The sequence below is a fragment of the Carettochelys insculpta genome, chromosome 8, assembly GCF_033958435.1.
Source record: "Carettochelys insculpta isolate YL-2023 chromosome 8, ASM3395843v1, whole genome shotgun sequence".
Taxonomy (NCBI): domain Eukaryota; kingdom Metazoa; phylum Chordata; order Testudines; family Carettochelyidae; genus Carettochelys; species Carettochelys insculpta.
In genome coordinates, this window is record NC_134144.1 from 31,727,240 (window position 1) to 31,749,117 (window position 21,878).

Consider the following 21,878-nt stretch of genomic DNA (forward strand, 5'->3'; position numbering starts at 1 on the left):
TTCTTCACTTCTGACTCACTTTCTTGACAATCCCTCAAGACAGTGGAGCTATGGGAAGGGAAAGACAATATAATTAAACCATTAATTTCAAGCTCTAACTCAAATGAAGAACTAGAAAATTTAAAGCAATTGAATTTCTATTCTAAGAGGTCTCAGACTTTAAAAAGACTGGACATGGGGAAGACATACATAGCTAAATTAACTTTTTACTCTACACATGAAATGTTTGTGAGCAGGTTACACAAATACATGATGGATCTTTGCTTCAACATGCAACTTTACTCACAAGGACACTGAACACTCACTGAAAATCTGAGAATCCATAACATCTTATTCTTCGTTTCTTTATTCAGGATGTGAAGCGTAAAAATCAGTATACCGAGTGAGACAGGCATGTATACATAAAGTATACACAAAGATTTTATATGGATGTTTCTCATGTAACAAATAGTAGGATAAGGATTTGTTCATTCCCAATTTCTATTGGAATTCAGTTTTCCATTTTTTACCAGAACTATAAAAAATTCACATACGTTAAAAGAATATCGAAATTGCAAAGTCAAGCATTCAAAGGATAGGAGATGCCAGAATTAAGGTGGTCTGTGAAGTGACTTACCTAACACACCATGTAGAAATTCGGGCACAGGCAAGGAGAGAACCCATTTCTCTAGGGCTGCATTCAACTGCCTTAACCATGAAATCATATGCTTAATGCTACCCCCTTCATCATTTTCTATACATCTTCTGGCTTCTGCACAGATGAGATGGGGTTCTTTAGATAACAGCCTAATTAAGAACCCAAATTCATCCACAGAGCAGGTCCAGCCTGTGCAGTGAATGGTGTGAAGATCTTGTAGAAAAAATAAAACAGGATCATGTAATTTTAAAGATAACATCATAATGCATAAGCATAAGGGAGGGCAAATTAAAATAGCACAGCTGACCTTAATTCTGGCATTTCCAAACTTGTGTGTGCTTGGCTTTGCCCACTTTATAAAGTTCTTTCAAAACTGTGTGTAATCTCCTACAAGTTTTAAAAGAATCAACTGTAAAAACAAATTCCATCATGTGGCATCATACTGACACCCATATGGTTCATCAGCAGGGCTGGAACCTATAAAACCACTGAACAGACCTCTGATACTTGAGCTACTGGAGCAATTGATACCAGTAGTGAGTTGTCATCTTCTCTGTTGGACCAGCACTAGAGGGAGATGAGACACACACTTTGTCAGTGGGTTTCAGTGATTTTTGCTGACAGTAGAGGAATGACAGGTCTTAATTTTGGGTTGTGTTCCAAGCTCTTGGGACCAAGAGATTGTGAACTAGTGTGCAGATTTCTGTGCTTCTCCTCAAGCTTGATCCCTCCCTGTCATGTCTCTTTTCCCTGGGTATGGTTCCTTAGCCCAGCCCCGAAGTGCTTTTCCCAACCAGTCCATCTCCCTGCAGGCTCAGTGTACAACTCCCAGTTAACCCTAATTCCCAGGCTCTCATTCCCCCCACAGCCAGTTCCACTACCCAAGGGGTTTCAGTTTCCCTGTTTCAGCTCATCTGATTGGTCTCTTCTTCCAGTCCTGCCCCCTTCCCTGGACTTTTCAACCAGTCTCACCCTCCCCTTTCAACAGCTCTTTGGCTAAACAAAAAGACTCTGCTTCTCTCCCCCGGTTACTTCTCAGTGCAGGCAAACCCAGTCTCACTCTCACGCTCAGCTCCTCATCCAATCTTACTGTCACACCCACCCTTCAATCTCATCTCTAGCTTCTCTTTCACAGGCTTCTAGTCCCATTCTCAGCTCTCTCCCCCTGTCTAGTCCCACTCTGCTCTTTTCCCTCCACTGATTCAAGCTCTTGTCTCTCTGCATTCAAAAATCAAGCTACTTTCTTCTCCACACTGCCCGAGTGCAAGCAAGTGGTCACTGAGAACACAAGACACACAGACTACCTTCTGTAAGTCTGGGGCCCAGGCTCACCACAGCCTGGAAGAGCTGCTCTTGTAGAGTCAGGCTGGAGCCTGACTTCAGGCTGCTCTAGGGGAATGGCACATATACAATCTGGTCCCAGGTAGCATCTGTAAGGGGATAAAGCATGCCCACTCAATGGAGATAATGCTGACCATGTTGGGTTTGAACTAAGAGCTGAGAGGCTCCAGCATGCTCATTGAGGATGGAAACTTTGATTTTAGCTGCTAAAATCTCCAAAGAAGTCTCTGCTAAGCATCCGTGAACCGTGGAATTTCTAAGGCTTGTGACATGGACAAATTTGGGAGCTATTTCATGAGGATGGCAAAAGGCACACCTCTGATAAAAAGGACAAGTTTCAAGTCCTGGTACCTAAGTATGGGGGCACTAGAGAATTTAAGACATCTGACATTACAAAACATTTTCCCTCTACCCTGATTCGTAAGGTATCCATTTGGTTGAATTGTTTAAAAAACCCAGAAGACAAAAACCAAACCTGTCAAAAACCTTCACCTTGAAGCCGATGCTAGCATGGAAAATTTCAACCTCCAAACAGTTCTTTGAAACATGTTGCACATATCCATTCCAGAGTAGGTCACCAGAATTTTTCCCTAAGTGGTATCTGTTGGATTGGCTTTGGTGCCCCTCCAGCGCTGCACATTTGCAGCACCAGAACAAACGGGCCAGGCCACCTCAGTTCCTTCTTTCCAGGCAGCTCCAAGAAGAGGGATCTGGAAGTGGGGGGGGGGGAGGGGCAGTGTCTGGAAATGGCCATGTTCCTCAAGATGTTGAGCAACAAATGTGGAAGGTTAGTAACTGCATTTTTTTTTCCTCCAAGGGATTGCATGTCCATTCCAATGAAAGTGAATCCCAAACAGCTGAATGGGCAGCAGGCTTGGATTTCACACACTTGCTGACTAACAGAGCTCAACCAAATCTGGCATCGTGATTGGCCTGCTAAGCCATGGCATAATGAGAAGAGACTGTGCACCAACAATCAAGTTGCAGCTCTGCAAATGTCCTGAACAAGACTTTGTGTCAGAGACACCAGTGAGGATGCCTGTGCCCTTGTGCAGTGACCGCCTGAGATAGGCAAAGGTGGAACAACTGCTACAAATAGTTGGGTGGACTTCCAGAATACTTTGGTCTTTTCTATGTAGGATGCTAGCACATCTAATGAATGAATGCAGGTTCTATTCTCTCCTGTTTGCCTGTGACTTCCAGTAGAAGACAGACAACATGATAGCTTGGTTGGTATGGAACTGAGAAACCACTTTTGGCAGGAATGCAGGAAGAGGATAAAACTGCACCTTATTTTTAAAGGTAAGCAGCACAGTAAACACTTTGATATACGGCATTCACAGGACCGGAAGTTGCCAGATAAAAAAATATTCTGGATAATTGAGAGGACTCATGCTGGGTGGGAGGACAGAGGAGTCTGCCGGCTGCATTCACCTCACAGCACGGAGGGAGCAGGGACACACAGGGAGTTGGTCTCCGTCAGCCTTGGGTGTGGCTGGGGCGGAAGGGCCGGTCCCCGGTGAGAGGCAGCCAGAAGAGCAGCTATGAGCGACACCGCCTGAGGCGCCACACACCCCTGAGCTGTGGGGCCTGCAGTCAGGGCTGCTCAGACATGCAGGGTGGAGGCAGAGGGCATGGGAATGGCTGGGGCAGCCTGTCCCTTCCTGCAGCTGCCGCTTGTCTATGCTCCTGGGGGCCTTGCCAGCTCTGGCCGCACTGAGGAGATTGCCCTGCCATGTGGGCCACCCAGCGAGCAGCAGACGAATGGGTCCCTGTGTTCACTGCCCTGCTGTCATCCTCCCAGCAAGTGCACTCCCCCCATGCATGTGCCTGGGGCCCCACTCCCTGACCCTCCTCATGTCCTGGCCCTTCTACCCGACTGCCCCAAATGCTACCGCCAGGGAGTGTGCTGCCATGATCCAAAACACCTGTGCTTAGGGTCCTGCTGTGACCCACCCCGCAAGCACACACGGTCAGTACCCTGTTCCCTAAGCCCATCCCACCCAACACGTGCCTGGGCTTTACTGTGTCCCTCTGTGCTGCGTCTGAGTGCAGCCGGCAGGCGTCTCCGCTCTCTCCGCGCTCCTGCCCAGGGTCCACTCAGCAGAAAGGAGAAGCCGTGTCAGGGGAGGGGTTTATATACAGAGCACAAACAACCCCTGGGAGGGGGGCAGCCTGCTCAGCACTGCCCTGTGTCACTCTGTCCCTCCATGCTGCGTGAGTGCAGCCAGCAGGCTCCTCTCTGCTCTCTCCACGCTCCTGTCTGGTGTCCCCTGACCAGAGCTACTCAGCTCTCAAGTGTTGCTGGTGATTTGAGAGTGCGAGTTACTCAAATACTGGTTACACTAGAGTTCATTGTAGATGGCAGTTCTGAACGGAACGTATGGATCTCTGAAGTCTCCTAGCGGAAGCGATGGCCAGTAAAGTGGCCACTTTTCAGGAAAGGTATAACAAGGACTATGATGCTATCGGCTTGAATGGTAAAAGAAGCATGCAAATGAGGGAAATTGAAAATGTAAATGAGGTGCAGATTTGCATATCCGGTGCCTCATTTGAATATTCATTCAAAAGAAAAAAAGCAATCTAAACGCGGCCTCTTTGAAAGTAAACCCCATCTTCAAAAGAACCCTTCCTCCCATAAAAAGAGGGAAGAACCGTTTTTAAGTAAGCCCCCTCTTTTTATGGGAAGAAGGGTTCTTTTGAAGATGGGGTTTACTTTCGAAAGAGGCCACGTTTACACTGCTTTTCTTCTTTTGACAGAATATATAAATGAGGTGCCAGATATTCAAATCTGCACCTCATTTGCATTTTTGATTTCCTTCATTTGCATGTCTTTCAAAAGAGGAAAGGAACTGCAGACGCAGCCACTCAGATCCAAAGGGGAGAGAGGCTCTTGTACAGGCGGTACACGCTCTCTAAGGCCCTTAAGGAAACAGACATGTTGGGTAAGAGTAATAACCAGCAACCCACCTGAGAGTGAAAAGCCAATATTACTGTCACGTGAATCATCAATGATGAGAGCCAAAGCCTCTTGTTTCAGGTATAGTAGGTAGTCTAGAATAAGCCACAGTGACAACATTGTTGGCAAGATCACCCAGCTGGGAATACCAGATGGAGAAACACTTCCACTTAGTGTGGAAAATGGCCTTGCTATCTAACAGGACCTGTTGAACCTACACCAACCAGGCCCATTTTGCTGGTTTCAGGACACCAGGTGGAGGGCATTGAAGTACATGGAGTAGACTGCAATGGTCCTAGGACATCAAACAGAGGAATCAGGATGGGGAGGTTGCATAGAAAGATCCAGAAGTGTAGCTAGCCAATGCTGGGGATCTCAGGATGACCTCTCTCACAGAAAGTCCTGCTAAAGATCAAACCAGTGAAACTGGAGGGAACACATGGTCAAAGGTGAGCCTTCCAATCCCAAGCAACCACAAGCCGTGACCTCAGAGAGCAGAACTCATGACGCTTCCTGTTGTACCTGGTCATGAACAGGTCTACCAACTATGTGAGTCTCCCACTGCTGGAGTGGGATTCATGATATTTGTCAAAAGCAACCACTTACAAGGATCAGATAAAGACCTGGTGATGCAATCCACCAGCTTGTTTCATGTTCCTGGCAGGATGAAAGCGTTGAAGTGAATTGAATAGGCCATGCAAAATTCCCATAGCCAAACTACCTGTCAGCACTGGGGGAGGGAGGAAAGAAGAGCAAACCTCCCCCTGTTTGCTGATACATAACATGGTGGTCACACTGTCTGGGAGGAAACAAGCCATTTTGGCCCAACCAGTCTGAGGAGGGAACATCTGACTGGGAGAAACACCGCACTGGCTGTCCTGAACGCTGATGCGCAGAGAGCTCTTCCTGTAACCAAACACCACAGGTCGGCTCCCCAGCATAGTGCTGATGCATTAGCAGCCAGGGAAAGTGACAGCTGGGTAAAAGAAAACATGATGCTCTCACAAACCACTAATGGATCTAGTCACCAGTCAAAGCAGACAAGAACCGAGTAAGGACTCATGAGGACTGAGTCCAGATGGTGGCAGTTTGGAGAGTATACTGAGGTGAGCCACAGCTGGAGAAACCTGAGGGGTAGTCTTATCTGACCCAGTATGTTTGTACACAGGACCATGGGTCCCAGCAGCCTCAAACAGGATTAGACTGTGGTAAATGGGTGCCCCTTGAGGTATGCATGGCAATGTTTACCTGGACACAACTTTCTGGGAGAAAGGCCTTGGTCTGGGCAGAGTCAGGCATTGTTCTAATAAATTCCATCTTCTCCACTGGGATGAAGAATAAGTGGCTGGAAATATGAGTCAGAAGGATGCAGAGCTCTGGATTGGCCTCTGATCAGTCCATCATCCAAATATGGATAAAATTGTCTCCTCAGGGAGGCCTCCACTAGTGCCATACACTTCATAAATACCTGTGGGCTGCCTACAGGCCAAATGGTAGTGCCTGTGGCTCACAACCAATCTGAGGAACCATTTATGTTCTTGAAAGCTTGTGAGATGAAAGTTATATGTCTCTTCAAATCAAGGGAGATGTATTAAATCCCCAGGAGCCAGTGAGATCTGTGCGACTTGAGGTAGCTGTTTGCCCGGCACAGGCCTAGAACAGATCTGAGACTAGCTTTCTGAATTAGGAAATAAGGGGAGTAGAACTCATGCCCCCATACGTGCTGTGGAGTCTATTCCACGGCATTCACCCTTAGGAAGCACTGAACTTCCTGGGCTAGAAGCTGTTCATGAGATGAGTTTCTGAAGAGGGACAAAGAGAGGACATAACCGGGATAGAACTGAACCTCAGATACATCCCACTTCAACATTCTCAGCACACAAAGACCATAGTAATTATGGAACCAGTTCATCAAGTTCAGTCCCCTGCCCTCATGGCAGGACCAAGCACTGTCTAGATTATCCCCGATAGATGTCTGTCTAACCTGTTCTTAAATATCTCCAGTGATAGATACACCACAACCTCCCTAGGTAATTTATTCCAGTTTTTAACCACCCTAATGGTTCGGAAGTTTTTCCTAATGTCCAACCTAAACCTCCCTTGCTGCAGTTTAAGCCCATTGCTCCTTGTCCTATTGTCAGAGGCCAAGGAGAACAATTTTTCTCCCTACTCCTCGTAACCCTCTTTTAGGTACTTGAACACCACTATCATGTCCCCTCTAAATCTTGTTTCTATTCTCTGGACCTTCTCCAATTTCTTCACATCTTTCATGAAATGTGGTGCCCAGAACTGGACACAATACTCCAACTGAGGCCTAATGAGCGCTGAGTAGAGTGGCAGAATGACTTCCCGTGTCATGTTGTCAATACTCCTGTTAATGCACCCCAGAATCATGTTTGCTTTTTTTGTAACAGAATCACACCATTTAGCTTGTGGTCATATTTAGCCTGCGGTCCACTATGACCTATAAATCCTTTTCTGCAATACTCCTTGCTAGACAGTAACTTCCCATTTTCTGTGTATGAAGCTGACTGTTCCTTCCTAAGTGGTGTATTTTGCATTTGTCCTTATTAAACGTCACTGTTTACCTCAGACCGTTTCTCTAGTTTGTCCAGATCATTCTGAATTCTGACCCTGTCTGCAAAGCACTTGCAACCCCTCCCAGCTTGGTATCATCTGCAAACTTAATAAGCATGCTCTCCATTCCAGTATCTAAATAGTTCATGAAGATATTGAATAGAACAGGTCCCAAAACAGACCCCTGCAGAACCCCACTTACTATGCCCTTCCCGCATGACTGCAACCATTATTAATTACTCTAACAGTTATCCAGGCATTTATGCACCCACCTTACAGTAGCCCCATCTAAGTTGTATTTGCCTAGTTGATTGATCAGAAGATCCTGTTATACTGTATCAAATGCTTTACTGACATCTGGGTATATCACATCCTCTGCTTCTCCCTTATCCACAAGACTTGTTATCCTGTTGAAGAAAGCCATCAGATTGGTCTAGCATGGTTTGTCCTTCACAGTCTATGCTAGCTGTTACCTATCACCTTATTTTCTTCCTGATGTTTGCAGATTAATTCCTTAATTACTTGCTCTGTTTGATTTCCCAGACCATGCTTGGGGGAAGTGGAATGGAGGATCCACATGCATGGGGGTCAGGGGGAATAGGACCCTGGAGCCCATATGGATACATTCTTGAGGTTTGCTTGAAGAGGAAGGAGAAGAGTTTTGTGCCTAAAATCCTAGTCGTTTTCCTCTGTGAGTCTGGTCAAGTTGCTGGAGAGAAGTAATGAAGCAAACTGCAGAGGCCTATAGTGCTTCCTCAAAATCCCCAACATACAAAGAAAGCACACCTTAGGGACCCTGGGAGTTTTTAGGCCATGGAGCTCTGTATCAGTCTGCTCTCAGAAAAGCAACAGCAAAACACCCTCAAAAGGACAGGGTCTGAAGGGTTTCTTTACCCTCCTGTGCAAAGCCAGAGGATAATTGCATAAGCCATAGATCTAACAGCTAAATCAGTTGCATCCAGGGCTGCTGCATTCCAGTTTTGCCTCTTGCAGAGATGAGTCCTTAAGCTTTACCATGCAGTCTCAATTGTTGAAGTTGTATCTGCTCAAAAGCACTGGCTGGTTAGCAATCTAGTCGAAAATGTCCTTTGCTTTGTCAGTAGCCCTTTTCAATCCATGTTCCCATTCACCGACCACAGCAACCATCATGGAGGAGGGAAGAAATGTGTCTACAAGAACTCAGGCCCACGAGCTTGGACGAAGGACTTCTTTTCAGTCTTCTTGGTCATGGGGGGCAGGGACATGCAGATTTGCCACAGGAGTTTAACTGGGTATATGATATTCTCATTAAGAGGTAACAACTCAACAGGCCCATTGTGGTAACAGTGTCTCCCATATTTTGGTTAGATTCTTTTACTATGTCCACTGGCACACCTAAATTTTGGCCAAATCTTTTCAGCAGCTCCTGGGATCTTGGAAGTTTTTTTGAGAAGGCAACATGCATGCCATGACATGCTTTGTCAGGGGGAGTCAGACAGCCTCAGCCGAGGACACTCCTGCTCACTTTCTGCACCAGAGTGGTCCTGTGGTATCACTATTCTGATACTTGGCACTAGCCTGGGTACTGGAATCTAGATCAGGGATGGCTTGAATGGGTGGTGGAACCCTGCCTTCTGAAGCCATCAAGTAGGACTGGGGTTTCTGGATTGGGGAAGCATCCACAAATTTCTCAATAGGCACTGCACAGACTCCTGCCAGTGACCTGAGGCTCAGTACCAAAAGATATCACTTTGCTCAGGGCCACTGCCAGGCATGGCCAACAGAAGAAGTGCCAGGGTTGACACCTGGAACAAGTGGAGTAAGAGCCCACCTGTGACTGATAGCAAGGAGTCTGCCTGGCTACCATGGTGGAATGGTGACGGCACTTGATGCCAAGGAGGAGAAGACCAAAATGGGGCGATCATGGCTGACTTCCCTACAGATAGCACTGCCTGTCTCAGTACCACTCACTAAGTAGTAGCCATATGTTCCCTTCTGTCTACTGGCATTGACTCCAGCAAACCCTGTGCTGCTGGTGAGAGTGGCACTAAGAGAGCAGGTCCCAGGCTACATCAAAAGTCTCTGTTGTGGATGGCATCACATTAGTGCCAGTATTGTACTGACCCTCTAGTGCCAACAAATCAACCAGCACTGGATTAAACGGTACCTGCATCACAGTTGGCATCACAGCCTCGATTATTGGGGGCTGCCGGAACTAGGAATGGTCTTACCTAGGTTGCACTCTGCACTAGTCTCTGTGCTTGGCTATCTTTGGTGTCAGGGAATGTCTTCTATGGGCTGGTAGCCTTCCCTCCCACCCGTTTCTTTTCTCTCTCTTCTTGCTCAGTATTGGGGATGGCGAACAGTGCCAAACCTCCCAAACAGGAGGAGTGCTCCTCATGTAAGCTGAGGTGTCATGTCCCAATCGCATGGATATGAGGAAGGATACAGGTCTATTCCATTAATACCGACTTAAGCCTGGCCTCCATGTCCTTTTCAGTCTTTTTTGTTACAGAGCTTGAAGTTTCTCCAAATTTTGCAGTGACTCCCCATGTGAGTTTCACCCAACAAAGTCAGGCTACTGGACTGTGGGCGGCTCAAGAGCATAGCCTTGTTGCCAGAAGCACAAGGCTTGAAGCTCAGTAATTGGTTCAGAGGAAACTCCACTAAATTGCAAAGTATAATCAACTGCTAACAAATGAAGTATGACTAATACTACCTGAAAACACCACAAATGGCAACACAATTCACTGAGAGAACTTGCAAGAGCAAGGGGAACAGTTCCAGCAACTAACATAGGTGGTAAGAAGGAACTGAGGAAATGTGGGGTCATTATATTGTTGATGAGCCCCAGAAGGTGCCAGACTTGACAGACATCAGTCAGGGAAATAGTGTCAGGGGGTAGCCATGCTTGCCTGTAGCTTCACAAACAACAAGCAGTCCTTTAGCACCTTAGAGACTAACACATTTATTAGCTCATGAGCTTTCTTGGGTGCAATCCACTTCCTCAGATGAATGGAATGGAAAAAAGAATCCAGGGTTTCTACAGAGGAGGCAGGGAAAAAGGGTTACCTGTCACTAGTAGCACTAGTTAATGAAGCAAGTTAAATAGGACGTGTCCCATTCCTGCCCAGCAACTATGCTCTGGGCATGCACACCCCTGCACAGGAATGGACATGTGCAATCACTTCAAACCACAGCCGAAAACCCATTTGCTCCGACTGCAGTAAACCCTCAAATTAACGGGCTTTGGAAATAACAGATGCTGTCCGCCAGTCTCCCGGCCCTGCCCCCCAGATAAATGCTGGCAGCTCACCAGAACCACCAGAGCTTCCAGGGCTGGCGGAGCTGGTGGGGTTTGCAGCAGAACATGGAGATCTCCTCCCCCATCCCTATGTGCACAGAGAGTATTGGCACCCAGACACTGCTACGACACTGACCAGCAGCCACAGCATTAGAGGCTGCTGACTGGCTGGGAGTGGCAACTGTGCTCTGCCTTTGCATAGGCAGCTTGGAGCTATGGGCTGGAGGAGCCACAACACTGAGAGCTGGAGGAGGTGCAAGGAGCCAGGCCAGCATGTAACTCCTCTCCCAGGACTTGGGAAAGGGAGATGGAGAGGCGAGGGGAAGAATGAGGCAGCAGGAGGGAAGGAAAGAGCAGGGGCAGAGGACAGGAATGAGTGGTGGGCTGGGAAGGTCAGTGCATCGTCATACAGTATAACCCATTCAGATTCAACAAACTTTCAGCATTAACAGAACACCTGTTCCCCCCATTAGTCTGTTAAATTGAGGGTTTACTGTATTACAATGTACTATATACCCGAGGTAGAAAACATTTGCTTTACTGAGCAATGACTGGGGTACTCTTGGAGTCAGCTAGAAGTTTTATCCCAAGACAAAGTGAAGTGGAGGACACTTGTAGATGACCTATGTTCCACTTGGAGCACAAGGGTTTAAGGAGCAGTAATAGTAATCATAGCTGCTCTAGCCACAAAAATGTCTGCCAGTAATCTGCCACTATCAACATTAACACATAATCTAGTGACATTTAGGACTCAAAATGATAAATGTAGATAACAAAACTGAGAGGTTTAGTAATAACTTTACTCAAGGAAAAATGTTTTTAAAATTTTAATCCTACCACTTTGAGATTCTACGCATGTGAATCAAATTCTTTTTGCATGTGCTTAATCACAAGCCACTTGCAAAAACATGGGCCAGCCAAATACAACTGTTGTTCTAAACCACAGGGGAGATTTCCTATCAAATGTTCTGCACAAGAATGTAGTCATATAAATGTGTAGCATCATGGTCCCGCAGCAAGGCAGCCAAGATCAACCAGGCTTCCTCGGTAACTCCCATAAAGGAGCAGGCGCTGGCTTATAAAGAGGACTTTTTGAGGTAATTTCAAGTGATGTCTTGAATCTATGCAGAAAATACTTTGTATGGTTTACAACAAAATAGATAAACATTCAGAACGAGAAACAATACCTCCATGGTGATGTGACAGACTTCCTCCATTGGCAAGTATTTCCTCTCTAGCAGCTGTCTAAATTGAAGAAAATATTAAAAGTGTCAACTGAATACAAAATTTGGTACATTACATAATTCTGACAAATAGTATATGCTACTAACTAACTTTTCCAGATTAAAAACTTAACACACTTTTTTCCTAATTGGAAAAAAAAGGCACTCTTATTCCAGAATAACTTTATCCACATAAGGGTTTATACAAAATAGCTATTTTGGAATCTTTATTTTACATATTCTGGAATAACTATATTGTTTATATACGTCATACAAATCTCCAAGTTTAGATAAAATGTTAGAGTCTTTGTATTATTCTCTACAGCTCAGCAACCAAGTGCAATCTTATTGTTAGAGAAGGCAGATACTTTGTCTGATAGTGGGGAATAGTAATACGACCAGATAAAAAAACTAAAAGGATAGGAAAACAACAAAAAGTCCTGTGGCACCTTATCAACTAACGTTTTGGAGCATAAGTTTTCGCAGGCAAAGACCTGCTTTGTCAGATAGGATAGGATAGGAAAGGAAAATATCCTGAAAAGAGCATTAAATAAGATCTTAGTGCTCCGCTGCACGAGAAGCCCAGGAGCCAGTTATCAGAGCCATAATACATAATACAAGTCCTCTTATTCATATTAGACACACCACTTGAAGTGAAGTTTATTCCTATGTACATTACCTCAATTTGTTCATAGACATGAATTGGATCACTAATTCCTCTGTAGTTAAAGGCAAAATAGAAATAGACACATGCACCAGCATCATAAGTCTGTGTCACCCTGTTGAAGAAAAAAGGTGGTATACGTTAAGTTATCCTGCATTTAAGACTAGCTGAGTAATAGTATTACTGTAGATTTCACTAATTCCTGCATCAATTATTGAACGTGTCAGATTATTTTTATGTTGAATAATCTGAATCTTTTAAATTAATTTTACTATCTCTGCCAAAAAGATGAAGAGGCACCAGGTAAGAGTTTACACTGTCCAATTTTAACCATGAGATTTAATTACATTCAATTCCCCCATCCAGTTTTTAAAAATACTAAACAACTAAAAACAGCAGTTGAGAAATAAAGCTTTTACAATGCTTAATTTTGGCATTTTCAGATCCTTTGCAGCAGTTTTTATATACCAACAAAAAGTGTTATCAGATTCCTAGTTGGTGATAGCATTATGCTAGTACACAAGCATCAAATATTGCACCTCCATCATGCTTGTAAGCAGAAGACACCACTAGAGACACGTTTGTAATCTGGGGAGTTGCATTTAAATTTCCTTTTCTTCACAACAGGTAATCCTCTGCAAACAAGTGAAAGTAATCTATTGACCTCAGGATTTATGTACTTAGGGGAAAACATTAAGTGGACACTGCTAGATCCAAAATGGACAAAATGTACAGAATCAAGATCACATACATTCTACTGAACAAAGGACTTCACTGAAATATCACGTTCTCAGCAAGAAGTGAATAGACAAAAAAATGGAGATTATGCTGCATTTCCACCTAATTTATGGCATTCATCTAACATACAAGTTAGAAAAGCACTTAACTGACAAGTATGTCAAAGATGAAGGACATGGCTCTGGTTAAGGAGGATTCAATGTCTCTGAGCCAATAATCTTTAATTGAAAACAAAAAGATTCCTAATTCATCAAACATGTAAGCCACATAAAGTCCAACTAACTACATAAGAAGAACGTTACTAATAAAAGAGGAAATACTTCTTAAATCGTAAGACATAAATCAAGTAATCTAGAAAAAATGTTTTCCAAGCCAACAGGAAGGAATCTTGGAAAAAGACTATTTAATTGTTTCACTTTGTCTCGTAACCTCTTCTGGAGTTACTTTTCGCACATTAATTCATGCCCATTCTTAAACACTATGATGGTGCAACTACAATTGGAAGCATACATGGTTGCAGGTTGTCGTGCCACACTCTCCCTACTGTCCACATTTGAATCCTTGACGTGTATCCCTGGAGAACAGTCTGATGTACAAAAGCTAGTATACATGGGGTGCGTGGTTATGTACGTGCCTCCACTGTGGCATGGCGTTATTCCTATTCCACAGTGCAGCGTGGACTGGAATAAGGAACGAAGAGTAGGACACAGGTACCCATAGTCCCCCAGGTCCATTTCCACAATGCACCGATTCCTTGACTACCTGATCTGGACCAAAAAAGATAAAAGGCTTCTGGGCTCTCTGTTGCCAGAGGTAGCAGTGATATGCACAGAGCGCTTTTAATTCTCAACCACAACGATTAGCATTAATGATAATGAAGCATGTTCTAAAAGCTGCCACCTGGTCTTTAGAGCACAAGTGGGTGCTAAACAATGTGTGTTTGGAATACACTGTCCTCCATGACTTCACAAGCACCCACAGGAAAATTCACCTCTAGTCAGAGGTGTCACGGAGGCTGAAGAAGGGAGGTGTTCACTGGACTCCATTCCACTGCCAGGAGTGCACGGAGGACCTCAGGCTCCTGTATTAGAGCTAAGGGTTCGGACATTTGCCTGGGGAGCAGATCCATCATATACTCTTGCTTTGAAGAGCTGGACTGTGCGCTTTCCAGGGCTGCAAGTACTGAGCCAGAATTCAGTCAGGAGCGCTGCCAACCATATTATGCATCAGGACACTGATGAAGGACAGGACCAGGAAGCAGTGGGAACCTCACAGGATGCACCTCTACTCAGCAGACAGCTGCAGAACCCCTCCCATCCCCAGGCCCACAGAGGACATAGGCCACAGAAGAAACCAGAAACTAAGTCTGATGAGTTACAATACACCCTCACTCTCCTCCGGACTATCACTCCTCTTGGTCCAGTAACACATGCCTGAAGCCTGCAGTGTGATCAAAATTTAGTAAATCCTTTGTGTAGCAAAATAATCTGATTCTTTGAACAGCTGATCAAATGTGGTTGGTCCATCTTCAGTGAACCAAACCCTAGCACTCACCAATGTGTGTCAGGGTGACTATTAGCAGAAACTTCTTTCTGATATTGGTGGAGAGGTGCCCTGCACAGTGCTAGAAAGCAACTTTTCTTTTCCATACTGGTAACTAAACAAAACTGTTCTCCAAACAATGGCAAGCATTTGAAAAAGAAAAAGGTGACTGGTAACAATTACCTCTAAAGGAACTGAATTCTACCCCAGATGGTCAACTGAGGCATTGCACACATTACAACATTTTAATACAAGCAATGAAAGTATCTTGCCATATTTATTCTCAGTTCCCACCTCATGGGCAGGAAATGCAGTCTAAGGAGAGTAAACTTTCCTAAATTGCTAGAAAGATCCTATTAAAGCCTTCAACAGAATAGTTACTTTATGCATGGGTGGGAGTGAAGAGATTTCTTAGGTCTTCAAAGAAGAAATGAAATATTATGCCAGTCTTGTGTTTGACTTGTCAGGAGGGCAGAGAAACCATGCAGCCATGAGGAGCACTAAAGTGACAAAAGAAGAAGATGCTAAAGGACCTCAGAGGATCTGCTTGTCGTCACAGACAGAAGAAATCAAGATCAGCTGGACTTCCTTAGGGCCTGGAAGGACTGGGCTCTTCAGCAAGAGGAACCACTCCTGCAAATGGGCAGACAACACAACAATGGAGGCATGCAAAGAGAGAATGACATCGTGCACTCACCCAGTGCAACTGGCGTGGGAATGCTTTCCGAGCCTGCCCTCTGCTATTCCTCTTGCAGGGTATGCACCCTTCCTTCCCACATTTCTCTTCCTTCAGTTGATATCCAGTGTGCTGCTCAGGCCATGAATCCCCTCCATGTCAGAGAGGAGAATACTCAATACCAAGCACATGTTCTGCTGAAACCCCTTGCAGAGGAACTCCCTCAGCACAAGGGGCAGAGCCTCCTCCGGTCACTGTAACCCAGTTTGTGCTCAGCCTCCCAAACCCCAAGCAGAAGACATCCCATTTGTTCCCATGCATCCATAATCTGCAGCCATTCCTCCTGACAGATTGATGGGGAGTGGAACAGACAAAACATTTCCACAGACTTTAATATTTATCCAATTAACAGGGGAGCGGTGGGGAAAGGGATTTTGTTTATTTCATTAAGTTTTAAATTGTATGTTCATTGTATGAAAATAAAACTTACTCCAAGGGGTACAACAGATGTAAAACCAAGTGTCCGATTGGGTATTGCTGTAGATGCTTTTCAAAAGGATTGCATTATGGAAGGATCTGCATGAAGAAATAGAAAATGGTATCCTACAAGAGGCATACTGCTCCAAGCATTAAGGCAGCCATGGAAAAGTAGGGTAATGATGCTTGGAGAAAAGTTTAGCCAGATGAGGAGAAAATGAGAAAGACGTAGGTGGGAACTGAGCACATCAACAAAGCTTTTCCTTAAGTTAGGACGCACTTATCGCTAGCGATTATTATGAACACCTTGAATGTTAGGCAATGGAAAGGCAGTTAAAGGATAGGACTATGAGACCGACAGCAGCTCAACAGCAGCAGAGGAAAATGGACTTCAGCATCTTAACTCTGGATGGACTGTAGGATAATAAAAAAGTACATTCTAAACTTATAAATCAGATAGGAAAAATTATGAACAGAAACAGAACTGAGGATCTTTGTTAACACTGAACTACCAGATGCAGACCAGCTTTGTCTAGTTAAAAGGGAAGTAAAGCCAATGGGGACACACTAAACTGATGTGGAGATAATACCCAACACAGGTAATAATTATTTCAACTATTTACAACAGATATACCAAATTCAAAAGGATGCTGGCCTTTGGACCACTCCTCGAAGGATAGGAAAAGCCTGGGAGATTTGCACCACAGCTTCATACGGTCCATGTGGAAGGCCAACACCTGGCGGACACCTAATGCATGCCATGCCGTGTGTACGGACTTGGAATGCAGCTTTGGAAAAAAATTGTTGGTAAGTGAATAGGTTCATTAATGTGGAACAGTGAGAGAACCTTAGGGAGAAACTTGGGATGAGGCTGCAGAGTAACCCTATCCTTGGTAAAGGCCATGCAGGGAGGCTTAGCCATGAGGGCAGCAAGCTCCCCGACGCGCCTGGATGAGTGATCGCCATGAGGAACGAGGCCTTCAGAGACAGATGAAGCCAGGAGCACGTCGCTAAGGGTTTGAAAAGTGGCCTCATAAGGCAATGAAATACATGGTTGAGGCCACAGACTAGGACGAGGGGGCAGACTGACGGAAATGTGTTTGGAAGGCTCATTAAGTAGTGTTTGGTGATAGGAGGGCCAGAAACGAAACCCATCTTCTGACTGGTGAAATGCCATTAGGGCTGCAGCATGTACCCAGACAGTGCTGAGGCTAAGGCCCTACCCACGCAGGTGTAGCAGGTAGTCTAAAATGATGGGCAAAGAAGCGGTATAAGGAGGTGTTGAATGATGGGTGTCCATCCAGTGATAAAACTGCCACCATTTATAAAGGTTAAGACTTGAGTGTAGTTTCTCATCTACTGTTGATGAGAACCCTCTTTACTCCCTCAGAGCATATGGTTTTGGCATTTTGGAACCATGAAGGAGACATAAATGGAGATGCGGCTTGAGGGGATGCAAAAGTGCAGCCAAAGTCCCAAGGTAGAAGGTCACAGCGAGGAAGAAATGGATTAGGAGCTGCTACTGACATCTGAAAGACATAAGGGTATCAAGCTTGTCTGGGGCTCAGCTGGGCTACTAGGATGAGGAGTGCTTGGTCCTGTCTGACCTTGACTAATACTTTGTGGATCAGTGGAATGGGAGGGGATGTGTACAGCAGAGGCACGTTCCACATGATGGTGAAGGCATCTCTGAGGGAGTGCCTCCCAAGCCCTGCTCTGGAACAGCACCCATGGCATTTTCTCTTGGTCCTGGTAGCAAGGGTGGCCCCACAATTGGAACACTCGGTTGAAGGCAACTGTGTTGATCTCCCATTCATGATGGTCAGTGAACGAGTGGCTGAGAGTAATTGGCCCTCACATTGAGGACTCCGGGGGAGGTATGTGGCCACGGGATTGACCTGGTGCCAAATGTACCATGTCCACAGCCTTATGGTTTCCCTGCTCAGAGATGGGGAACGAACTCCTCCTTGGCAGTTGATGTAGTATATGCAGGTGGTTTTGTCAGTGAGAATATGCATCGACTTGCTGGTTAGAGCTGCTGCAGGAAAGGGCAGAGATGGTGGCAAAATGGCTGTGTATCTGTGATGCCCTGTTGAGAATGCTGGATCAGACTCTCCACCAAACCCTCCAAATTGCTACTTGGAAGATTGAGTATGTGGCACAGATAGTTGCTGGCCCTGGTGTGGTCTGTCAGAGAACTGGTGCTCTGATCTATGTTTCCAATGCTGTTCAAAGTGAGGTTGTTGATGGGACTGCTGAAACTGGTCCCAAGGATGCTGGTAGAGCGAGTCGGGAGCTCGCCTGACCAGGGGTGTGTACATCCCAAGGGTGAGTAATGTGGTTCAGGAGTCCTTCACTGAAGGAAGCACATCATTGGTTTCATCCACAAAGAGATGCTGGTAGTCAAACAGTACGTTTTCAACCTTCTGTTGCAGCTCTTTGGGCACCCTGAGGGAATGAGCCACGATGTGCGGTGCATAACCACTGTCGCACCAGAGTGTTTCAGCACAGTGACCCATGCCACCATGTTGGCAATATCCATGGAGGATTGCATGGTTGTACTAGTGATTGCATGTCCTCCTTTGATAATGCTGGTTAACATTTGGCACTGATGGTCAGGCAGCACTGGGACCAGTTCTTGTAATTTGGAATAATTTTGAAAAATCGCAGTCCACCAGCATAGATGTATAGTTTGCTGCATGAAGTAGGAAGGTGCCAGAGGAATGGATCTTCCAGCCCATAATGTCCCATTTCTTGCTGACCTTGTCTCATAAGGTTGAATGGAATGACTTCATTTTGTTCTGAACCATATCTACCACCAAGAGTTGGCTGAGTGAACAAGAATTCAACGTCCTTGGATGCTACAAAGTACTTTTTGTCTGCTCGTTTGTGAGTGGGAGGGCAAGGGGCACTGTGGTTTGCCACAGCCCCATGAATGGTTCCATGATAGCTTCATCCATGGGGAATGCCACCTTAGAGGATGATGGGGGACTGTACTGTATGCAAGAACTGGTATTGGTTCACCGGTACTTCTTGCATGTCCTTGTCCAGCAATTGGGCCACCTGGCGAAAAAGGTCTTGGAAGGACTTTGCATCATTCATCACGGGGGGTGTGTGTGGGGTGTGACAAGGTAAGCACCGTGTCATCTGGTGAGGACAAGGAGGGATGTTTGGGGGAGCCCTTTTCCCCTTTTGAAAATGGTTCCTTAGTGCCAGGATCCACTGACAGTTGAAACGGTGCCATGGATGGTTGCGATTCAGATAAGGTCGACAGTGCTGACCGAGTGTGTGGGTGTTGCGATGCCCTGTACCAAGAAGGCCACTGCTGCTCCAGTTGTGATAAGCAAACCATGGGGGTGGTGGCGGAGCGTATGGCATGGTAGATGGTACAGCAGGTGGGACATCTTACCAATGGTGCACTGGGCTGGAGTGCTGTGATGAAAACATGCTGGCACCTTTGGACTGTGCACCTGCTTTAGGAGGCCCGATGTCAGAGGCAAAGGATGATGCCAACCGGTGCAAAAGGCACACTGAAGCCCGTGGCCTTGGCGATGAGTGATACTGATGAAGCAGTGTCATACTGGGCTCGTTTGGTTGGTGCCAACGTCAGCACCAGAGCGTTTCCACACAGAGGGCATCACAGGGGCACTGTCCTTGTGCCGGTGCAGTCTTGAATCCCCTTGCGCTCAGGAGTAGGGAGATGTGTCGGCCCTAGTCTTGCACATTGTCACTGGTTCTGGAGAGCACGAACTGTGCCACATATGGGTAGACTTTGTCGCCGGAGGCAGGGTAGATGCTGTCATTGGCCTGGTGTGTTTGGCCTTAGCCGTTGGTGGGCTTAGCAGTGCTGCTGAAATTGTCGGTATGTTGATACATCATGTTTGCGTCTTGGCACGGAGTGCTCCTTTTAGGTGGTGACAGGGAGCCCAACGTGGTTTTTCCTTCTGGCGTGGCCTGCACAGACAGCACTGGAGGCCAGGAATGGGCAGGAAAAGAGCCCAGCACCTTAGTGGGAGACTCTGTAGATGCTGGGGGATGCTTAGAATCCTCACCCTTAGCTTTGTCCTGCGCAGTTGGCTTGTCCAGAGCTGCTGTTTGTATGGACTCATCATATAAGGAAGTCTTGAGCCTATTGGCGTGGTTCCTACGAGCTCTGGCACTTTATAGAAGATGTGTGGCCATCTGAAATGGGCATGGTGCCTTGGCATGTGATGTACCGCTTAAAGCTCATTCAGCCCAGCACAGTAGTGATGTAGATCTCTAAACTAAGGCTAACAAGAATGATCCAAAAGGGGGAAAAAAAAAGTAAAAACAGAGAACAAAGGGTAACTGACATGGACTAGGGAACAGCTGAACAAGAAACTAGTAGCTAACTAACTAAACTTGAACTCTCTTGCAGAGACTCTCAATGCTCCATCTGGAGCTAAGTATAGCAGAAAAGAAACTGAGGAGCCAGTGCCACGCATGTGCCAGAGAGCGTGAGGAGGCACTTCCACGCATGCGAGGCGTGGGAAAACAACTATGGAAGAATCTGAGCACTGGTGCAAGGATGTACCAACACACAGAGTGGAGCACCCATGGGGACACTACTTGAATAACTCATTTTCTATGGTGCTGTTAGCGAGTGACTAAACCAATCCTTGACTGGCAGAGCTGATTACAGATGTCACAAACTGCTAAGTGCTGGCATTGTACATTCTTTTCAGATCCTATGCTTTTCCTGTAGTGCCTGGACACGCTGTCCCTCAAAGCAATTAAGAGCCTGTACAGTGGTTTGCCACCAGGACAATCTGTCCTGAACTAGGAGTTTCCAGATCATTGGGAGATATGCTGCGTGACTTCATGTTTGCCTTTAAGATGTCTTTATAGCATATATACTGAGCACTGATAGAGTACTTTCCATGACCAAGCTAGTCATAGAAGACCATCTTTTGTATCCGTGTATCATCCATCCTCACAACGTGACCAATCCCGCAAAACTGTTTGTTCATACACATTGCTTCCATGCCCACGACACCACACAGCTCAAGAACCTCCATGTTAGGAATTTTGTCCCACCAATTCACGTGGGCAATCTTCCTCAGACAGCACAAATGGAGCTGACAGTTTCAAAACGTGGCAGCAATATATTGTCCATGATGCCAAGCCACACAGCAGGATATTCAAGACAACTGCCTGATAAACTGCTACCTTAGTATGGAGATTAATATCATGGTCATTCCATAGGTGTCTGGACAATTTTCCAAAGGCAAAACTGGCTTTTGCTAGTTCAGCAGATACATCATGATCCATGTTTATGCCTGAGGACAGTAGTATGCTTCCCAAGGTAGCAGAACCTGTCAACAGCCTTAAGGATGGCACCAGCAGCAGTGATCACTGGAGTGCTGGGCTCTTTCCATAACAGGATGAGGCACAACTTCTGTCTTGAGGCTCACTGTGAGTCCAAAGCAATGAGCAGAAGTAACAAAGCAATCAAAAAGCTCCTGTGCATCCTTCACTGAATGAGCCAACAATGCACAGTCATCAGCAAACAGAAGGTCACGGATAGTTGAAGTAACCACTGTAGTGTGAGCCTGAAGTCTCCAGAGATTGAAAACATCGCCATCTGTTCAGAACTGAATAGGTGTGCCCAGTGTGTAGTCCTTAATATCAACTAACAGTATCAGCGAAAAGCAGATGTTGAATAGGAGGGGAGCAAGGACGCATCCTTGCTTTGTTCCGTTTGATATTTCAAAAAGGTGCTAATGTCTCTCCATTGTTA

At 45.7% G+C, this 21,878-nt stretch overlaps 1 protein-coding gene across 1 annotated transcript in view; it reads right to left on the minus strand.

The window, feature by feature from the left end:
• Positions 1 to 21,878, minus strand: part of AGPS (alkylglycerone phosphate synthase) — a 131,021-nt gene that overhangs the window by 7,348 nt on the left and 101,795 nt on the right. The window contains exons 18-19 of the mRNA XM_075001377.1: positions 12,700 to 12,799; positions 11,985 to 12,042 (exon numbers count right to left, since the gene is read on the minus strand). Coding sequence (XP_074857478.1) covers positions 11,985 to 12,042; positions 12,700 to 12,799 — 158 coding nt within the window. The remainder of the gene's footprint in view (positions 1 to 11,984; positions 12,043 to 12,699; positions 12,800 to 21,878) is intronic.